The 17,537-nt window shown below is 45.3% G+C and overlaps 1 protein-coding gene and 1 long non-coding RNA gene across 2 annotated transcripts in view; both read right to left on the bottom strand.

Annotated features, from left to right (window-relative positions):
• The window catches only part of LOC108243472 (inactive dipeptidyl peptidase 10), a 96,771-nt gene extending 87,225 nt beyond the window's left edge, over window positions 1–9,546 (bottom strand). The window contains exon 1 of the mRNA XM_017428928.3: window positions 9,324–9,546. Within this exon, the coding sequence (XP_017284417.1) occupies window positions 9,324–9,383 (60 nt within the window). The 5' untranslated portion in view covers window positions 9,384–9,546. The remainder of the gene's footprint in view (window positions 1–9,323) is intronic.
• Window positions 9,547–13,817: 4,271 nt separating this feature from the next.
• LOC112450981 overlaps window positions 13,818–17,537 on the bottom strand; it is a 34,224-nt gene continuing 30,504 nt past the window's right edge. The window contains exon 4 of the long non-coding RNA XR_003039711.2: window positions 13,818–14,397. This is a non-coding gene — a long non-coding RNA (uncharacterized LOC112450981). The remainder of the gene's footprint in view (window positions 14,398–17,537) is intronic.

Raw genomic sequence — 17,537 nt, 5'->3', positions numbered from 1 at the left:
TGTTGGAGCTCTAAACCTGGTCCTGTTGGAGCTCTAAACCCGGTCCTGTTGGAGCTCTAAACCCGGTCCTGTTGGAGCTCTCCAGCTCAGAGTTGAAACAGGAAGTTGGTCTTTAATGACTGATCTCTAGCAGCTCTTAAAGATGGAGGATTGTATCTCAGAACGTCTCTAACATTTTTACAAACTTGAAGCTCCTTCTCCTCCGGTCGCCTCAGCAGATGAAATGATGGAGGATTTACGGAGCAGTAACGTGTTTGCTGCTGCCGCACGATAATAACCTACAATTTGTTTATTTTCTGTAATTGGCGTGTGATCTCGCTCCGCCGCAGTGAAGCCGAGCGGCGTGAGCGTCGGAACAACACGGAGAATGTCACGCTTCCAAACGCCAACTGGTCTCCAACATCACAGCCGGTGGAGGTCAGAGGTCACACACCCAAACTCCCATCTAACTCTGACATGTTCCAAACTACATCTCCATGGTTGTTTATTAAACAGCAGAAGAAGAAGAAGAACGTGTTTCACTGCGGCGTAATGAAAACCCAGGAAGCAGAATTAGTTTGTCTCCATGTACTACAGCAGAGCGACTTCCTCCCCTGACCCAATAAAGTACTAAAATTAAAATGTCAGCGCGTGCCTTATAGGCGCCCGGCGACGCGACATTCAGAGTTAAACCTTTAAATGTCTTTTATTGCCAGCAGACGGAGACCTGAGAGCCGCTCGCCGTCACATGACCTGCAGGAACGTGTCAACGCGCTCTGCCTCGTCCGGGCTGCTCTTAAACACGAACACCATTAGATCCAATTTATCAGAGCCGGTCCTGGAGGCCGTCAGCGCCGGTTAAATTAAAATGGCCGCCCTGTGGTGAAACGAGCCGCCGTCCTTCGTAAAGAGGTGACATTTAAACTCCTCGGATCCTCCAATCGGTCCGGGTGTTCATGTTCCCACCTGCCGAGGACATGGAGGAGGACAGGAAGAGGGACAGACGTTTGGACGAGGACCCTGGACTCACTGGAGAGACGTCCAGGGTCCCTCGGGAAGAACTGCTGGAGATAATCCTGACAAATTAAAAGGTCAAAGGTCAAAGGTTAAAGGTTAAAAGGTTCTCTCTGAAAACAACATGGCAGCTCGACTTGAAGGAACCAGACCAGAGGACAGATGTTTACCCAGAATGCACTGCAGCTGTCAGCACGGTGGTGGAGGGCTGATGGTTTGGGCTCCTCTGCAGACCAGAGGACAGATGTTTACCCAGAATGCACTGCAGCTGTCAGCACGGTGGTGGAGGGCTGATGGTTTGGGCTGATTCTTGAGTCAGATGTGACAAACAGGACAATGATCCCAAACACAGCAGAACGGTCCAGAACCAGAACCAGAACCTCAGAGAGCTGAAGCAACGCTAGAAAGAAGAGTGGGCCACAACTCCTCCACAACCAGGAACCCACTGAGAGTTCTGCTGCTGGAGGAGGTTCTGCTGGGTCAGGAGCTGGACCCAGGTTCTGTTGGGTCGGGAGGTTCTGCTGCTGGAGGAAATCAAATCTTAAAGTTTCATTTATGAGCACGTCGGGGTTTAATCTGAAAACAGAAACAGGGTCGTTAAAGGGACAACACATTCCTGGTTCTGTTACCGACCCGACCCGAGTCCGGCGGTCAATCTGTCCAGAACCTGATGGGATGGACCGGGCCGCGGCTCGGAGCACATTTATTATTTAGTTCTTAATAAATAATGACAAACAGCAGAAAACAGGAAGAATTTCAGCTGAAAAATAAAGTTTTATTGTGAAGCTCAGAAACCGGACCGGTTCAGCTGAACTTCAGGTCCAGGTTCAGTCGGACCAGGACCAGGACTGGGACCAGGACCGAGACCAGGACCGGGACCAGGACTGGGACCAGGAACAGGACCAGGTCCGGCTCAGATCAGATTTATTAGATTTTTAAACTAAAAACTCTTTGGTCCAGAGGAGACACATCTGTTCACATCTGGCTTCTTCTTTGCCTGATAGAGCTTTAAGCAGCATCTGTGGACGGCACAGTGAGCTGTGTTTACAGTGTTCCAGAGCAGAACAGAACCAGAACCAGCCTTGACCTTTGACCTCAGAGGTTTCTGCAGATTCCTCAGATCTGTTGATGATTTTATGAAGTAAAAATCAAACAAAATTCGACGTTTCCCGTGTTCCACTGTGAATAAAATCTAAGTTTACATTTTACTGCAGTTGTCCAGTAATCCTGCTCGTCTGAGACCTTCTCTGGGTCTGACTGCGTTTTATTCGCGGCTCCATCAGATCATTATGCAGCAGCAGCCTCTCTATAGGACCCACCAGTTCAAATAATATCCTCTCATGTCGTCCCTACGAATGAACTCCCTCATAAGGAAACGCTGCAGAGTGGCAGATACGTCTCTACCGCAGGACAAATTAGCGAGACATCTATCAGATTCCTGGGTGAGCTGGGGGACTGAAGGATGTTCTCCCTGAGGAGGATATATCGCTATCAGCCGGCATCACTCTGTAATTTATAGACTCTCCGGCTCGAGAGCCAACGCAATCATTCTTATGAGACTGATTCAGGCAATCTATTAGCCGCGGCGGCTTGGTCCCGAGCAGTTTTTACCGACTGTTGACGTGATAGATCTTCTGAACGGGGGAACGCCTCGCAGGTTCAATAACCTGCCGGCTGAGCTGTCGAGCCGAGGACGAGCCGAGGCGAGAGCCGCCGCTGTTTGCCGAGGAGACAAAGCAAACAACGCCGCGGAGATCCGAACCCCCCCGAGGACACGTGGATCTGAGCGCGCCCGTGTACACACCGTGTGAAACTTTAATGAAAGCTGCAGAGCTCTGCACACACAGAGGAGCTGCGAGGAGTCCAGGCATCAACAGGACGACTCTCAGCTACTACCACACCAACCGAGTCGTCATCGGCCATCCAATGACAACGCTGCAGGACTGACTGAGACCCGGCCACCGGCTCAAGAGATATTTTGCTAACAGAGCTTCAAACTTGGCGATTTCTCACCTGGCAACCAGCTGGTTCTGTTAACGAGGGCGCCGGTTTGAAAGCTGCGGCGTGACGTCATTGGAATCCCCAAGCTTCATAATAGCTCCAGTTATACGAAGGGATTTCCCAGCACTAATCGGACTCGTTTCCACAGAAATCTCAATTAAAGGCAAACAGTATTTTCACGTTTCCCGCGCTGCCGCACTTAAGTCGTCTTGCTGAGTTTGAAACTTGAATCTGCAAAAACAGTTTTATCTCCCAACAATCAGAGTCGTCTGGAACTCGTCTCGAACACGTCTCAATTTAGTCTCCATAACTCTACAACCATAAACCCACTTCTTTTTGTTGCCACCGTGTAAAAACCTGTTTAACTTGCAAAAAAACATTTTTATTTGACATATTCACTTACTGAAAGCATTTAGAGTTCATTCAACCGTTACAGAGACAGGATTCAACCGAAATAAACAAACTGGGATTTTTATTGGTGCCAAATATAAAAAACATGAATGTTTTTAAATATCCAGGCTTCAGCGCCACCAACTCCTCAGTAAGGACAGTAGCCATTGGCTAAAAGTCCCTAAAAGTCCTAAATGTCTAATTAGCATAATTATCCATGTGCATGTAACTGTAGCAGACGTCGAAGAAGAGAAGAATACAGGAAGTAACAAAACAAATCTGTTCAGACCAACAAATGGACCTTTATCCGGGTTTGGGACCCAATCGAGACACTCAGGAGGTGTTTTACTGCAGTGATTTATTTCAGACAAAAGATCTCTGATTTACGTTCTGAATTACGCCTGTTGGTCCAGTTCTGTCGAGGCCCAGATCGATCCGTCTTTACCGACGGCCGCGATGTCCAGAAATTCACAGCCGTGCTGCGAGACAAACGTGTCAGCGTCCCGGGGAGAATCTGGATCAAATCTTGATTTATTTTTTATTTCAGCTCTTCTTCTCCGTTTCTTTAAGGTCTCGTTTAAATCAGAGCAGCTGATATCAGAACCTGTCAGAGACGCAGTGGGAGCCGGATCAAAGCACCTCCATGTTTTAATACGTCCAAAATAACTAAAACTATTTTTATACCAGGCGGTTTTTTTAGGATCCACACGACTCAGAGTCTGTGATGCAGAGACGGTCGTTTAATGACACATCAGAACAATTTATAATCAATAAATAGCTAATTAGGATTAGAATTAAGCATCAATTTCTTCTAAAACCAACAATAAAATCAAATTATATTCATATGAGAAGCTATTTTCATTGATTAGTTGTGTAAGTCGAATAAAACAACATCTACAGACAACTAATTCCCACTTTCAGTGTAATTTCTATAAAAGCGTGTTTTTAATTTTAGATCGCTTCACTAGTCCTCCAAACTCCAAACACCTGCTGAAGCAAACGTGTTACTTTATGTACAAAACTGGAAATGTGTCAAAAACGACCTAAAACAGGCGTTTTATTTATAGTTAAAGTCTTTCTGGCAGTCTCGACAGAACAGCTTATAAAATAAAATCTGTCCTGATCTCATCAGATGGAAGGAGGTGTATCTGGGCTGCAGAGAAAAGACTTTTATTTTAAAAGAAAACGCAAAAAATGTAAACTGGGATTAATTTAAATTACATCTGCTGCTTTTACTCTGCCGTAAAACTAACTATTACAGATTTATCAGCTTATTTAAACGATTAAATTCAGTGAAACTAAAACCGATTTAAAACCATTAATGCTCAGAATGGTTTTTTTGGAACGACTCTCAGCTACTACCACACCACAGTTCAGCTCCACATCGGTACAAACGAGCGAGTTATAAGTTACAGGTTGGTTTACTGTGGCGGCCATCTTGAATCAGGTTGACGTCCATCAACTCTGAGTTGCATTAATATTCGATCAGTGGTTGGAGAGATATTTTGCTGACAGTCGGTGATAAATATCTGAGCTCAAAAATAAACACCCCCCCTCCTTTTACGAGAAAACGTGAAGCTGCTCTAATTTAATAGATTTAGCTGTAAATTGGTCTGAATTGAAGTTGTTTTTATACCGTGGAGATGTTTTTTATGTGGTGACTGCAAAGTTTGAAGAAGCTGCAGGTAATAAATTAAGTTCTTATAAGTTAGTCTGAAAAAATAGTTTTATCTCGAAACCTTTGCAGCTTTATGCGTCCGACTGCAGAGACTTTATTTTTGTTTTTCGGAGTAATTTATGAAGCAGAACTACGGGTTTTATGAGAAACGCTGCCGTGTCCAATTAAAGACTTCATGTCGCTTTAATTTCCACTCTCGGGCTTTTGTCACCCTGGAATCTTAGAAGTGATGAAACTATAAATGTTTTCAGGGCCGTGGATGTCAGCCTTGCGGTTTTATCGTAAAAAGAGGAGTTTTAAATTCTGGACTTCACAGAAGGAGGTTCAGGGCTCGGCCCAGTTCGGAGCGCCAACAGATCTGCACGTGGGCGGAGCCGCCGCCGCCGCCGAGCCAACATGTCGCCTGGTTACACTCAGCGTCGCCCCAGGAGTGTTTTCAGGTCCACAGTTTCTTATCGAGACTTGGCTCCGACACGGAGACGGGGCATTTAAGAGGATAACAAACGTTAAGTCCTCGGCGGCAGATGATACGGGTCACGCAGAGATTAACGGGAGCTCTGAAAGTACTTAATCCTGACTGTGATCCGGGCTTGTTTCACCGGGAGGCGAAGGCGACACGCTGAGCTGCAACCGGAGCCTTCGGGTGTTCCACGCCTCCGAAGATCGTTTCCTGCTGGGATCATCTGCAGAGTCTGAGTACAGTACGGAGCGAGAAAGCAGCTCCGGCTACGATTACCTAAGTAAAATAAACAAAAACAGGCGAGACGTGCTGCGAGGAGCAGAAACAGGCTCTCAGAGGGACTCATGGATTGTCTTTGCAGACAGGCGCTCCTGCAAACGCAGCAGGATTTACCGAGGACTCCGGTTTTAGTTTTACATCACAAAGCTTTACTGCTACATTACGACATGAACTGTTTATAAATATTAAATATAAATGTGACCCATGCTGCCAAAATAAGCCACAAAGAGGAATTTTTCTTTACGGTTTTCGTAATTCTTCATCTCGAAACTTCAAAATGAACCGGAGTTTGTTGAAATCCGGTGATTTTTCTCCTGGCAACAAGCTGCTTCTGTTTACCAGTGCCGGTTAGAAAACTCGACTTTTATTGGTCTGAAATGATGTCGTCGGGATTTCCAAATCCCCAAGCTTCACAGTGAGGCCAAACGTTATACGAAGGGATTTCCCGGTGCTTCGGTCGCAGAGAAAAAGGCTCAATTTAAAGGAAATTAAAGGTAGACATTCCTGTTAGAAAACTTTGATTTAAAGGTAGATTAGGAGGATTTATTTTAGATAACGGGATCATTAGCTGGCGTCTTTACGGACTCATTTTTACACAAATAATAATTACAGGAAAATAAATATTTACACACTCGATTTTACTCCAGTTTAAAAGTTTTCATAGCAGTTCACTCAAGCATTATTTTATAAACCTTCTCATCCTCACAGGGTTCATATCTTTAACCAAAATATTTAAGTTAATGTCAAACACAACAAGCAGCAGCAGCTAGATGTAGCACTTCCTGTAGAAATACCAGTGTTTCAAAACAGGACAGATAAACCGTGACCCATCGTTACTGCCGTAGAGTTTAATAAGCTGTAAATTATAAATATGAGGATTTCGTTTCTTAAATGTTAAATGAAGCACTGTGTACAGGTGTGTGTGTGTACAGGTGTGTGTGTGTTAATTTGTTCAAACAGAAGCTAAGAAGGAGCGTCTCTAATTAGTTTTATCTCATTATCTGGAGAAACTCAACCCAAGTGGTTCTGAGCGTTCCTTAATGTTCCAGTTTGAGCTTTAAATAAAAAGAAACCAGTTTTGTTTAATTTTGGTCTCAAAATAACTTCCTGGAATGAAATAATTAAAGAGGAAGAAGCTCTGAGATCTGAAGCTGGTGATAAATCGCTTGTTTTCTACCTCTCTCCGTTTCTGTAGAAAAGAGAAATAAAAGTCTGGATTTCTGTCGGGTAACTGAGTTTGAAAGAAGTGAAACGAAGCGAGTCCCGGTCGGGTTAAACTCCTGTAATTGAAGGAGTTAGTGGATTGTGTCCGGTGTGGAGGAAATCAGTGATTTCCGTCTGAAAGTCCTGTGTTTACCGGACGAATCGGCCGAACACCTGGAGACAGAAACACGTTTCCAACGAGCTGTCAGAGCCGAGGCCGTTTAAACGAGCTCTCGTCACATTGATTCACAAAAACACAATCAGATGCTTTTTCTTATCGTTGTTCAACTTTAAATCTGAAACAATTTGTCTTTTTCCTGCGGCAGTTTAAACTGAAGGAGTGTTTGCTTCAGTCTAACAGGAAATAAAAAATAAAATTAGTTAAATTTAACCAAACTAGGAACAGGTAGAGTTTACCTGTTTGGTTTTATGCCTTTTTAATACGGTGCAGCTCTGTTGTGAGAATAAAACTCAGCAAAGACACCTACAGATAATAATACAGATAGATAAGAAACGAGCTGAAAGTCCCGTCCTCTCCAGTTAAATCTTGGTTCTGATTTAATCCTGATTTTAACCTCAGTTCCACAGCAGCCTGTAGTAAATCCTGACTTGGTTTAATACCACCAAAGAAGACCCGGTTCCATCAGGTCCAGGTCAGTCATGTGACAGGAAGGACAAAGAACCAGAACGTCTCCAGGGTTCCCCGCCTCCTTTATTGGATTATTATTATTATTGTTACGTCTGTTCTGTTAAAAAACAAGCTGTGGAATTAAAATTAAAATCAGCTCCATCAGTTTTATTGTTTGCATATCAGCTTCCTGAAAATATAAATATTAAAGTGAGCTGATGAAACATGTTACGCTCACCAAGTTTATCTTGGTTAGAAAGTTATATCCTAAAAAACAAATTAAAGAAAAGTTTTTTTATAATTTGTTTTTCTACGTTTGTGTGGCTTCATCTTGTTGTTGAAACTGTTAATAACAGAGAAAAAGATAAGCTACAACTCTTAGGATTACCTCCAGCCAAGTCTTCCACCTTATATTAATACTAGAAGTTTGTTTACGTAAAAGGGGCGGGGCTTAAATAAATATTGTGCTGGAAGCAGCCAATAGGGAAGCAGGTCCCTTCCGGGTTCCTGTCCACTGTCTCTGTTTTATTTACCGTTGACCAGCCGAGCTAATTTTATGGTTCCTTCTACATTTTGATTTGTGGTTAACGTTCTTGCCCCCCATGGTGTGGCATGAATACTTCAGCGTCTAAAAACTTAAAAATTAATAAAATGGTAACAAGACCTCCATTTTGCCGCCGCCAAACCTTGAAAGTCCTCTCAAAACAAAGTTTATAAGATTTAAAACATCCGTCTCAACCTTCCAAGTAAAGGATTTCACTTCTGTAAAGTTCTCAGTAAGATCCAGAACCAGCTCTTTAGATCATCTTTTTAAAAAACTAAATCTTACACCATTTTAAAAAATTAAAACCCGATTCAAGACTCTTGTCTACATTACTTCAGATGGTTTTTAAACTAGTTTTTTCTTTATTTACAGAGAAGAAACGTCTTCAGCGCCGGCCACACGTTCAAAGCTGTCACGGACCGCTGCAGAGGAACCGACGAACCACATGTGGCCCGAGAGCCGCACGTTGCAAAGCCCAGCCTCAGCAGCAGCTGAGCCTGGAGGAGGAATAAAACCTGCTCCTCTGACAGCTCAGATGTTGGTCCCATCAGAACCGGAGATGTTCCACCCAGCTGCCAGAACTCCTCCAGGACCCGTCTCTGATGGGACTGAGGACCGAACCTGCGGCCGAACCGGACTCCCAGTCCCACAAACACGTCCGAACAGGGACAGGAGCTGCAGACCCGGTCCACACACGCGGTTCTGGATCAGAACCATCCTCCCTTCAGACACTTTAACCCCCCCCCCCGACAGCAGCGGAGTTAAACAGCTGTTTCCAGATGTGCCCGCGGTCCAAACGCAGTTCGGGTTCGGTTCTAAAGAGCAGGACGTGATGTGAATGAAATGTGTCCACTGCACCAACACGAGCTCCGAGCGGCAGGGTGGAGATCCGGATCCACAGAACCCGCCTCACGGCCCGGTTCTGCCCGGTTCCATCTGGACCCGGAGGTTCGGCCACACGGAGACCCCGCAGGAACGTCTCCAAAGGTCTGCCCGTGCGTCAATGCGCATACACGGTGTCACCAGAACCGGCACCGAAGTTTGGACCACAGCAGCTGCTGCTCTCCACACAGTTCCACTGAAACCCACCAGAACCGGAGCCGGAGCCGGAACCAGAACCACAACCAGAGCCAGAACCAGCGCTTACCTTGATGGTTTTTGTAGACTGACATTTCACCTGGTGGGATACGGTGGCCGTTTGGTTCATGCTGGGACCCAAAGTGTCCTCCGGTCCTCCTGTCCTCCGGCTCGGAGCAGCTAGAGAGAAGGAATAAAAAAAAAGCCCAAATGAATCCGTGAGGGAGAACCCAAAAGGTTCCGCTGGTCAGAGAGTCCGGGTTCTGTTCGGTGAACGGCAGCAGCAGAATCTGACAGAAAAGGTGCGCAACGAGCGGAGGTATCCAGGGGCGGAAACACCAACCTGAGGGGAGGGGGGCCGGGCCCCAAGATGGCGCTCAAACTGGAACAATGGTCTAAAAAATTAATAAAAAATATTACCTTTTATTTCAGGATAAACTCACTTAAACCTAACCCAGAACACTGTTTATTCAGTCTTTTTATTTTGTTTATATTTTAGCTTTAAATTTATATAAATTACTTTTTTTTATATCAGCATCTTGTCATCAAAACAGGCGGGTAATCATGTAATTTCCTGTTTGTCTGTTAGCAAAATATCTCATGGACCAGAGGACAGATTTAATGAAAATCAAGTAATTTCTGGAGTTGAACTGATTCAAGATGGCCACCACAGCTAATCCAATTTAGCAAACATGAAACTTACTACAACTCAGAGGCCCATAAAAGACGAAGGCCTCATCCCACCACCTGCCGCAGGGTCACACGTTCACCAAACTTAACATTTTAAACCAAAGTCAGCCCTTTTTCAGCTCGCGTCTGTTTAAACCAAAATGGAGGGAAACCCAAACATTTCATCTCGTCTCCACATCCTGAGCTCTTTAAACAGGTTACAGAGTTAAAGAAATACAGAATTATGGGATGAAATAATCCCTTCATAGATGTGTTAAAGCAGCTCTTACCCTCAGGAACAGCAAACACCTGGGAGGAGTTTAATCACCACACCTGGTTCCTATCAGCTCATCAGAGGCTGATGTCTGTCTGATCTGTTTGTGTTTTTATGTAATAAATTAGTTTTTGTTCCTTTATCCGGATGGCTCCAGAGACATTTTGGACTTTTACTCCTCTTCTGCACCTTTATGACCGTCCCCAGAAGTTTCCCAGTTTGCCCACTTTTAATAGGTGCGGAGGATCATTAAGGTAATTAATTCATCCTGAGTTAAAGGTTAACTTTTGTTTACATTAGATCTCATTTTCAGTAAATGACAAACACCATTAAGGACATTCAGAAAATGGCTCTTTAATTGTTGGACCACAAACCTTCAGAACTGTATCGGACGTGAAAAGTGGGCGATCATGTAGCTGCCTGGTTCTGTGGGTCTGTTAGTAAAATATCTCCACCACTGCACAGGTTTTATTCAGAAAGTAACCAGCAGATGATCATCTACAACTGATTAACCTTTGGAGTCATCCCAATTCAAGATGGCCGCCACAGCTAATCAAATTTAGCTAACACAAAAGTGGCTGTAATTTATATAAATATAGAGCTAACAGCTGGGGTGGTAGTAGCTGGAAGCTACGGTTTAAACTAACGGTTAGTCGGAACTAACTGTTGGCCCAAGTTAACTGTTAGCTTGAGCTGACTAACTGTTTGTTCGAGCTAATAGTCAGAGCTAACAATTATTTCAAGCTAACAGTTAGTTTGAGCTAATGGTTAGTTTGAGCTAACGGTTAGTCCATGTTAACAGTTATTTCAAGCTAACGGTTATTTCAAGCTAACGGTTAGTTTGAGCCAACGGTTAGGACCAAAGTGGATCTCTGTCTTCTTAAAACAGCTCCAATTTCTAAAATTTCATGGTAGTTCATGCAATCGTCATTTTAGAAATACGTTTATTGCAGTTAATTGTGTATGAAGTATCATGATACTTCTGCAGGAAGTGCTACAGCTAGCTGCTGCTATTAGCTCTTGTAAGTAAAGACGGCAGCAATCTTATTTGATCTGAACCGTTAGCTCGTCAATCTGGACAAAAAAAAGGAGCCATTTCTCCAAACAGGTTCTTTTAATATCTGCAGGTAAGATGGCACCTTTCACACAGAACGTCACTTCAAAAGATCTGAAGTGTCTCTTTAGGAACTGTCATGTCATTCTGCACAGATAAAATCAGCTTCTTTCAAATAATAATAAAAAAATAGTCCTGCAAGAAGACAACTCTCTCCTCATACACTTAATTTGGCACCAGACCCAGGATGTTACTCGACAGGGAACCTTTGATGGTGGGTGGTGTTGTTTCCAGGAACAGGATCTTCCTCCAGCTCCTGAGGGAACCTCCTCGCTGGTTCCATCGCGGCACGGCGAGGAAACGTGTCGACCTTCACACCCCGACGGATCACAGGTTCCCTCCTCCGTCTCAGGAGGAACAGAACCGTGCTGGTCAGACCGCAGCCACAGATCCCAGCGTTGTTCAGCAGGTGCGCCTTGGATACAAGCCGAAGGGTTAACGATGGTTCTGGAGGGAAGCTGGGCTCATCCAGGTGGAGCTGGACGGAGTTCTGCAGGTGGAACATCAGGCTGCAGCAGAACGGCTCCGAGCGTTTGTTTTATTTGACGCCTCATTAAGGACAGGACAGAGTTTGGAAACGTTCAGAGTGTTTGTAGGTTCTTTCCTTCTGCGTTTTGTTCCTGTTTGGAGGAGTTTTATTCTGTTTTTCTAAGAGTTCTCTGAGAACTTGTTCTGGTTTTAGCTTTTAGCTGTTGCTCTGACTGCTTTAACTTTAGGAACTCAGTTTCGGCTGGTTCCTCACAGAACCCCACATGAGAACGAGCGAACTGTCCCTTTAAAACCTGTTGGATCAATAAGAGGTTTTTCTGTAAAAACATGAAAACCTCGTTACGAACACACAAACCAGGCCACCGGGCAGGATTGGACCGGTTGTCTTTCAGAGGAGCTAATGAAGTCCTGGTGCAGCGGGGGACACGGGGGACAGGGGGGGACGGGGGGTTTGGACCGACTCTGGTTACCGGGCCTCAGAGAGAGAATCGGACTCTTTGAAGCTCCGCAGAAGATGGGAAGGAATCAATTTAGTTGTATTTGCTTTGAAGAGAAAATAGCTGGTGGAGGCGCAGCGGGACACAAAGACTTGTCCCTCTTTACTCTTTGTAGTGAAACCAAAGCTGCCAATTTGCATGTTTTTAGCCACCATGATGGCCGCCTTCTCCTCCTTTATGGACACTGAATGAGAGCCATCTCTGCTTTCATGTTGGAGGCAGATATCACACAATCCCAGCATGCACTGGGATCCTTTCTGCATGGGGAACATGCTTCATTTCGGCACATATTTCCCGCCCGTCCTTGAACACGGAGCAGAAGTCCTCGTCCCCTCCGCCTCGCAGCCTTTATGACCTTTTTGCCGCTCGTTCTGCGGCTCGCGGTGATGAGGAGGGGGCCCAGCGGAGGCACTTATCGACACCCTGATTTCACGGGTCATTGTTTTTAGGGGTTTGCTCACCTCGCCTGGGGAAATGAGATTTTAAAGAACTCTCGCCCTCAGCCGGGGGCGTCTGCGGGATATCTGTGGCAGGGAAAGTGAATTACCTGCAGGAGGAACGCAGAGTTCTGGATTTATGACCCAGCTCCACATTCCTTTCCATTCCTGCAGATATTTATTTGCTTTGCAGAAGAAAAAACATCAGGAGGGAAAACAACACGAGGCTAAAATAAAAGCTAACGTGGCTCCACTTTTCATCTAACGAGCCGAACGGCGACGTTTCATCTAATTACAAAAACAGCTAAAACTAGAAAATTCACATTGTCTCTGAAAGTGCTGAGCTGCAGCGGACTTCAAGCTAAAAGGAGCAACACATTAGCTTTAAGCTAAACTTAGCAAACCAGTAGCTAAAAGAAAAGTTGCAGAAGATGAGCTCAAAGCTAAAAAGCTAATCAGATGCTAGAAGCAGATAGCTAGCTAGAATCTAAAAGTAGCAACAGATTAGCTAAAAAGAGCAGAATCCTGCAGAAATAAACCTGAGCTTACAGGATCGCCCCTCGCCACTAAATGTTCCTTCCTCGTTCTACCAGCAGACATTTTGTCTGGTCACAGGAGAGCGGGCGCGGCCGTTCCCCTCGGAGGAGGTCCTGCTTTTGTTTCCTGCTGGCTGAGAATCATCAGAGATTTTATTTATTTTACAATCACCTTCTCCACTGAGCTGAAATGATTTGTTTTCTGCGCGCTTCTTTCATTACCAGCTCTGTGTGCCGCCGAGCAAAGAGCCGAGGCATTCATCAAAACAAGCAAACCCTCAGACACGGTTCTGGGCGGAGCGGGTCTCTGGGTTCCCCTTCCTGACCACAGATCAGCTGCAGGAACCTTCAGTTCCTACTGTCTGATGGAAGGAGAATGTTTCTACAGGAACCATTTAAAGATCGGCATCAACACAAGGAGGTTTTATTGTTGCACTGCAAAAATACTGAGGGGTCAAACATGGATGAGTGGTCCTGGTCCTGGTCCAGGAGGACCTCTATCCTGCAGGTTTCAGGTGTTTCTCTGCTCCGACTCACCTGATCTGATGACCTGAAGAGCAGCTGAGGAGCAGAGAAACATCTGAAACCTGCAGGATGGAGGACTTCAAGGACCAGGACCGGGACCAGGACGCTGCAGTTTGCAGCCATGTTTGGATCCTATGTTTGTGTGCACGGCTCATCAAACTGTATTCTTGGCCGTGCACATTATTTTCCTGTCCACCTTCAGACGTGGAGCGGTTTTTCCTGATCACCAGCCGGGTTTTCAGACCTGCTTCCTGAAACAGACGAGTTTCAGACACTCGGGAGGATCATTCTGAGACACGTTCAAAGCTCCAGCGACCGAGACGTTCTGGAGACTCCGTCACAGACGAAGATCAGGAACTTCAGGACGGGATGGCTCCTCATGTGATCATCCTTCCAGCCATTAGCAGCCTTTGCCTTCATGATGCTCCTCGTCCTGAAGGACCCTCCGTAACAAGACAAGGCTGCTCTCAGGCTCCGCTCGGTGCGGACCGATCCGATCCCCCCTGAGAGCAGCTGCAGTCTGACGGGCCCGTTGCATCACGCTCCGCTCGTTGCAGGAGGAGGCATTTACTCTCCGAGGGCGATGCTGAGACGAGCCATCAACTGCAGCAATTAGACCAGAAGCCAATAAGAGTCACTTGATATAAACACAGAAGAAGAAACATCATTACACTCCATTCGTCTTAATGTGAGAAGACTGGGAGCCAGGAGGTGCAGGGACATTATTCAGATTGGAAACAGCAGCTGGAGCTCCTCCAGGCTAAATAACAACATGCAAACATGTGTACGAGGAGGAAGGCTAATGAGAGAAATAACTCACATTCATTAAATCTTTGGCTCTCTCTGGGTTTATAAATTAAAGCTGAAATGTTTGAGAGGAGGCAGTAATAATTACTGAGGGATTCAAGGCGGCCATAAACACGCTCAGGCAGAACCAATCAGATTCATGGATTAAAAACAAAGAAACATCTAAAACGTGGATTATTGAGGACGTTATTCTTCTGATCCTCCTCTCTGTTCGGCTCGCCATACATCCCATCACATTCAGAGAACGTTCAAATCATTCAGGAGACGGCTGCTGGGACTTCTGTAGCTTTTATACTTTAAAAAAATTAAATAAAAAACAGAAACAACATCCCATCTGACACTCTGAGCACCAGCTGTGTTTAAAAAGCTGAAAGGTGTTTTCTTTCATTAATCCAGGAGGTATTTACATGATTCATTCCGACTGCTCCAGGTAAGATACTGACTGCACACGCCCCGCCCCGTCCTTCGTCCCTCTGTGCCACCACGCAGCCGAAGACGGAGCGTGCTGAGAAGGCAATAAAGTCTCTAAACGTGCGGCGCCGACTAACAAGACTGAGAGAACGAGCCTCACATGCCGCCTCATCCATCATCCTGAGACAATTAGACGCCGTTTTGTTCCACTCTGCGGCGGTTCGGCTGCTCGCTCCTCGCCTAAACCAAGATGGACGCAGGTGACCTCAGGACTCACCTGCAGGTCGTCTCCGCCGCTCATTCAGACGCCAACTCGCCCGTTTACTGACGCCTGGAACTCACTGGGACGACAGATGTCTCACATCCAAACACAAACCTGAACGTTTTGTTTCGTCACAGGAAGAAAACGAGTTTCACTTTTTATCTTTTTATCAAAATAAAAACTAATTCCAGTGAATTATATTTCACAACAAAACTATTTATGAGTCTGGACTCAACTATTCCCATCTGTCCCCACATGTCCCCATAGGTCCCATCTGTCCCCACATGTTCCCATTAGTCCCAACATGTCCCCATAGGTCCCATCTGTCCTCACATGTTCCATCTGTTGGGACAGATTGGACCAAGGACCGGGTTTAGAGCTCCAACAGGACCGGGTTCAGACTTTATTGGACCCCATCAGTCTCAGACCCGACCCAGAAGAATCCAGACCTCCTTCAGGCTACCCCTTCATCTCTTCTGTTTTCAGACGCAGCTTTTTAAATAAATCTCCATTAGAGATTAAAATGCTGTGATGATAAAAATCAGTGTTTTTTTCAGGAGCATCAATCATTTCATCAAAGCAGCTGATTAATTAAAGAACGACTGAAAAGATGAACCTAATCTGGCTGTTTTTAAAGAATAATTACTGAACTCTCCTCACAGAAACCTTCGCGGCTCAGTCTCTCCTCACATTCCCACCTCCGGACTTCCCTCCCAAACCTGGTTCGTCCCAGCAGATCCACGCTGACCCGGAATAAGAACCGTTAAATAATGGACAGGACGGTTAAATCTGCTGGATGCAGATATCCGAGTGTTCAGGAGAACTCGGGTCCAATGGGCCGAAGGTTCTGCATTATTTATAGATAAGAGCGCCGCACCTTCGTTACCGTTATTATCTGTAATAAATACTTGTTGTTAGCAGCCCTGGGTGTCCTCCTCCTCTTACAGACCATAATATTCACTGCAGCGCTGACAGAGACGAACAGTTTCAATAAAAAAGACTGAAAGTGGTTGAAGCTCAATGACCCATTCTGTTGAAGAACAATCAGCTCGGAGACATTTGACAGCAATACTCGGGTTTTGGATTTGAAATCGTTTTTTCTACAAACTGACGGGGCTGGAAGTCGAGGCTCAGACGCTGTCAGAGGTTATTCGCTGCGATGATGCGTTTAGAGACGCAGACTGATGGCTGCAGAACCGTTAATTAACTGCAGCTGATTGAGGAGTCATTTCTCTAATTAGGTCCAATTTATTCCAGCTGTAAACTCAGAAAACTGTTAATTCTGTCAAATGTTCTCAGAAAGGTGTACAAAACTTTCTGCAGGAATTAGTTTATTTACCAGCAGTGACCGATCTTCATTTCCTGGGAGTTTTATTCTAATCTGTCCACTGCTTCATGAGATATTTTGCTAACAGAAAGTTGTCTCCAACGTGTCTCGTCACCCAAGTTATTTAATCACCGGAACTATTTTATTATTATATCAGTAGCCTAATGTCTACAGTCAAGTTATTTCAGCTGTTCCTGCAGCAAAACGTTCGGCTCATTCAGCTGACAGCTGCTGGGACTTTTTGTTTTTGGAACTTTTATGCTTTTCAAAATATTTAACTTGACTTGCACAGAAAACAAACTTTTTGCTCTCCTTTAAATCTGATTCAGCTCCTGTTTAGCTGCTGTTCTGCTACTCCTAGCTGCTACTTTTAGCCTTTAGCTAATTTTAGCTCTTAGCTCGTTGGGCTCCTTTCAGCGTTAACAGTTCCAGTTTCTTCCGCAGTCATTCAGGACCCTGCATGCAGGTTCTCTGGTTCTTCTGGTCCTTGTTGGGTCCAAACCTCCTAGACCCTGAAGAAGCTCGGAGACATTCAGCCAACCTTCTCTGCAGTCAGAGGAAACCCCGTCAGCTGCTGCAGCTCTCAGGAACGTGCACAGCTTGCTGCCGATAATGATGTTCAACTTGATGCACAGCCGGCGCTGGTCGCTGTGTAACCATGGCAACCGCAGAAACTACAGCGAGGGAAATGGTGCTTTACAGGTGGCGAGTTCCCTGAACGACTCCTCCCCCTTGCCTGCAGAGAACAACATTAGCTTCAACAGTTTCAAACAAACATTTCTCCTGTTTTCTCTGCAAACATTCAACAGCTTAAAGAGGTCAGACTGTAGAGAGGAGGAGCCTAACGAGGTCAGACTGTAGAGAGGAGGAGCCTAACGAGGTCAGACTGTAGAGAGGAGGAGCCTAACGAGGTCAGACTGTAGAGAGGAGGAGCCT

The sequence above is a fragment of the Kryptolebias marmoratus genome, linkage group LG6, assembly GCF_001649575.2.
Source record: "Kryptolebias marmoratus isolate JLee-2015 linkage group LG6, ASM164957v2, whole genome shotgun sequence".
NCBI lineage: Eukaryota > Metazoa > Chordata > Actinopteri > Cyprinodontiformes > Rivulidae > Kryptolebias > Kryptolebias marmoratus.
The sequence above is the reverse complement of the archived record's forward strand: the minus strand, read 5'-3'. Positions and strand labels throughout refer to the sequence as shown.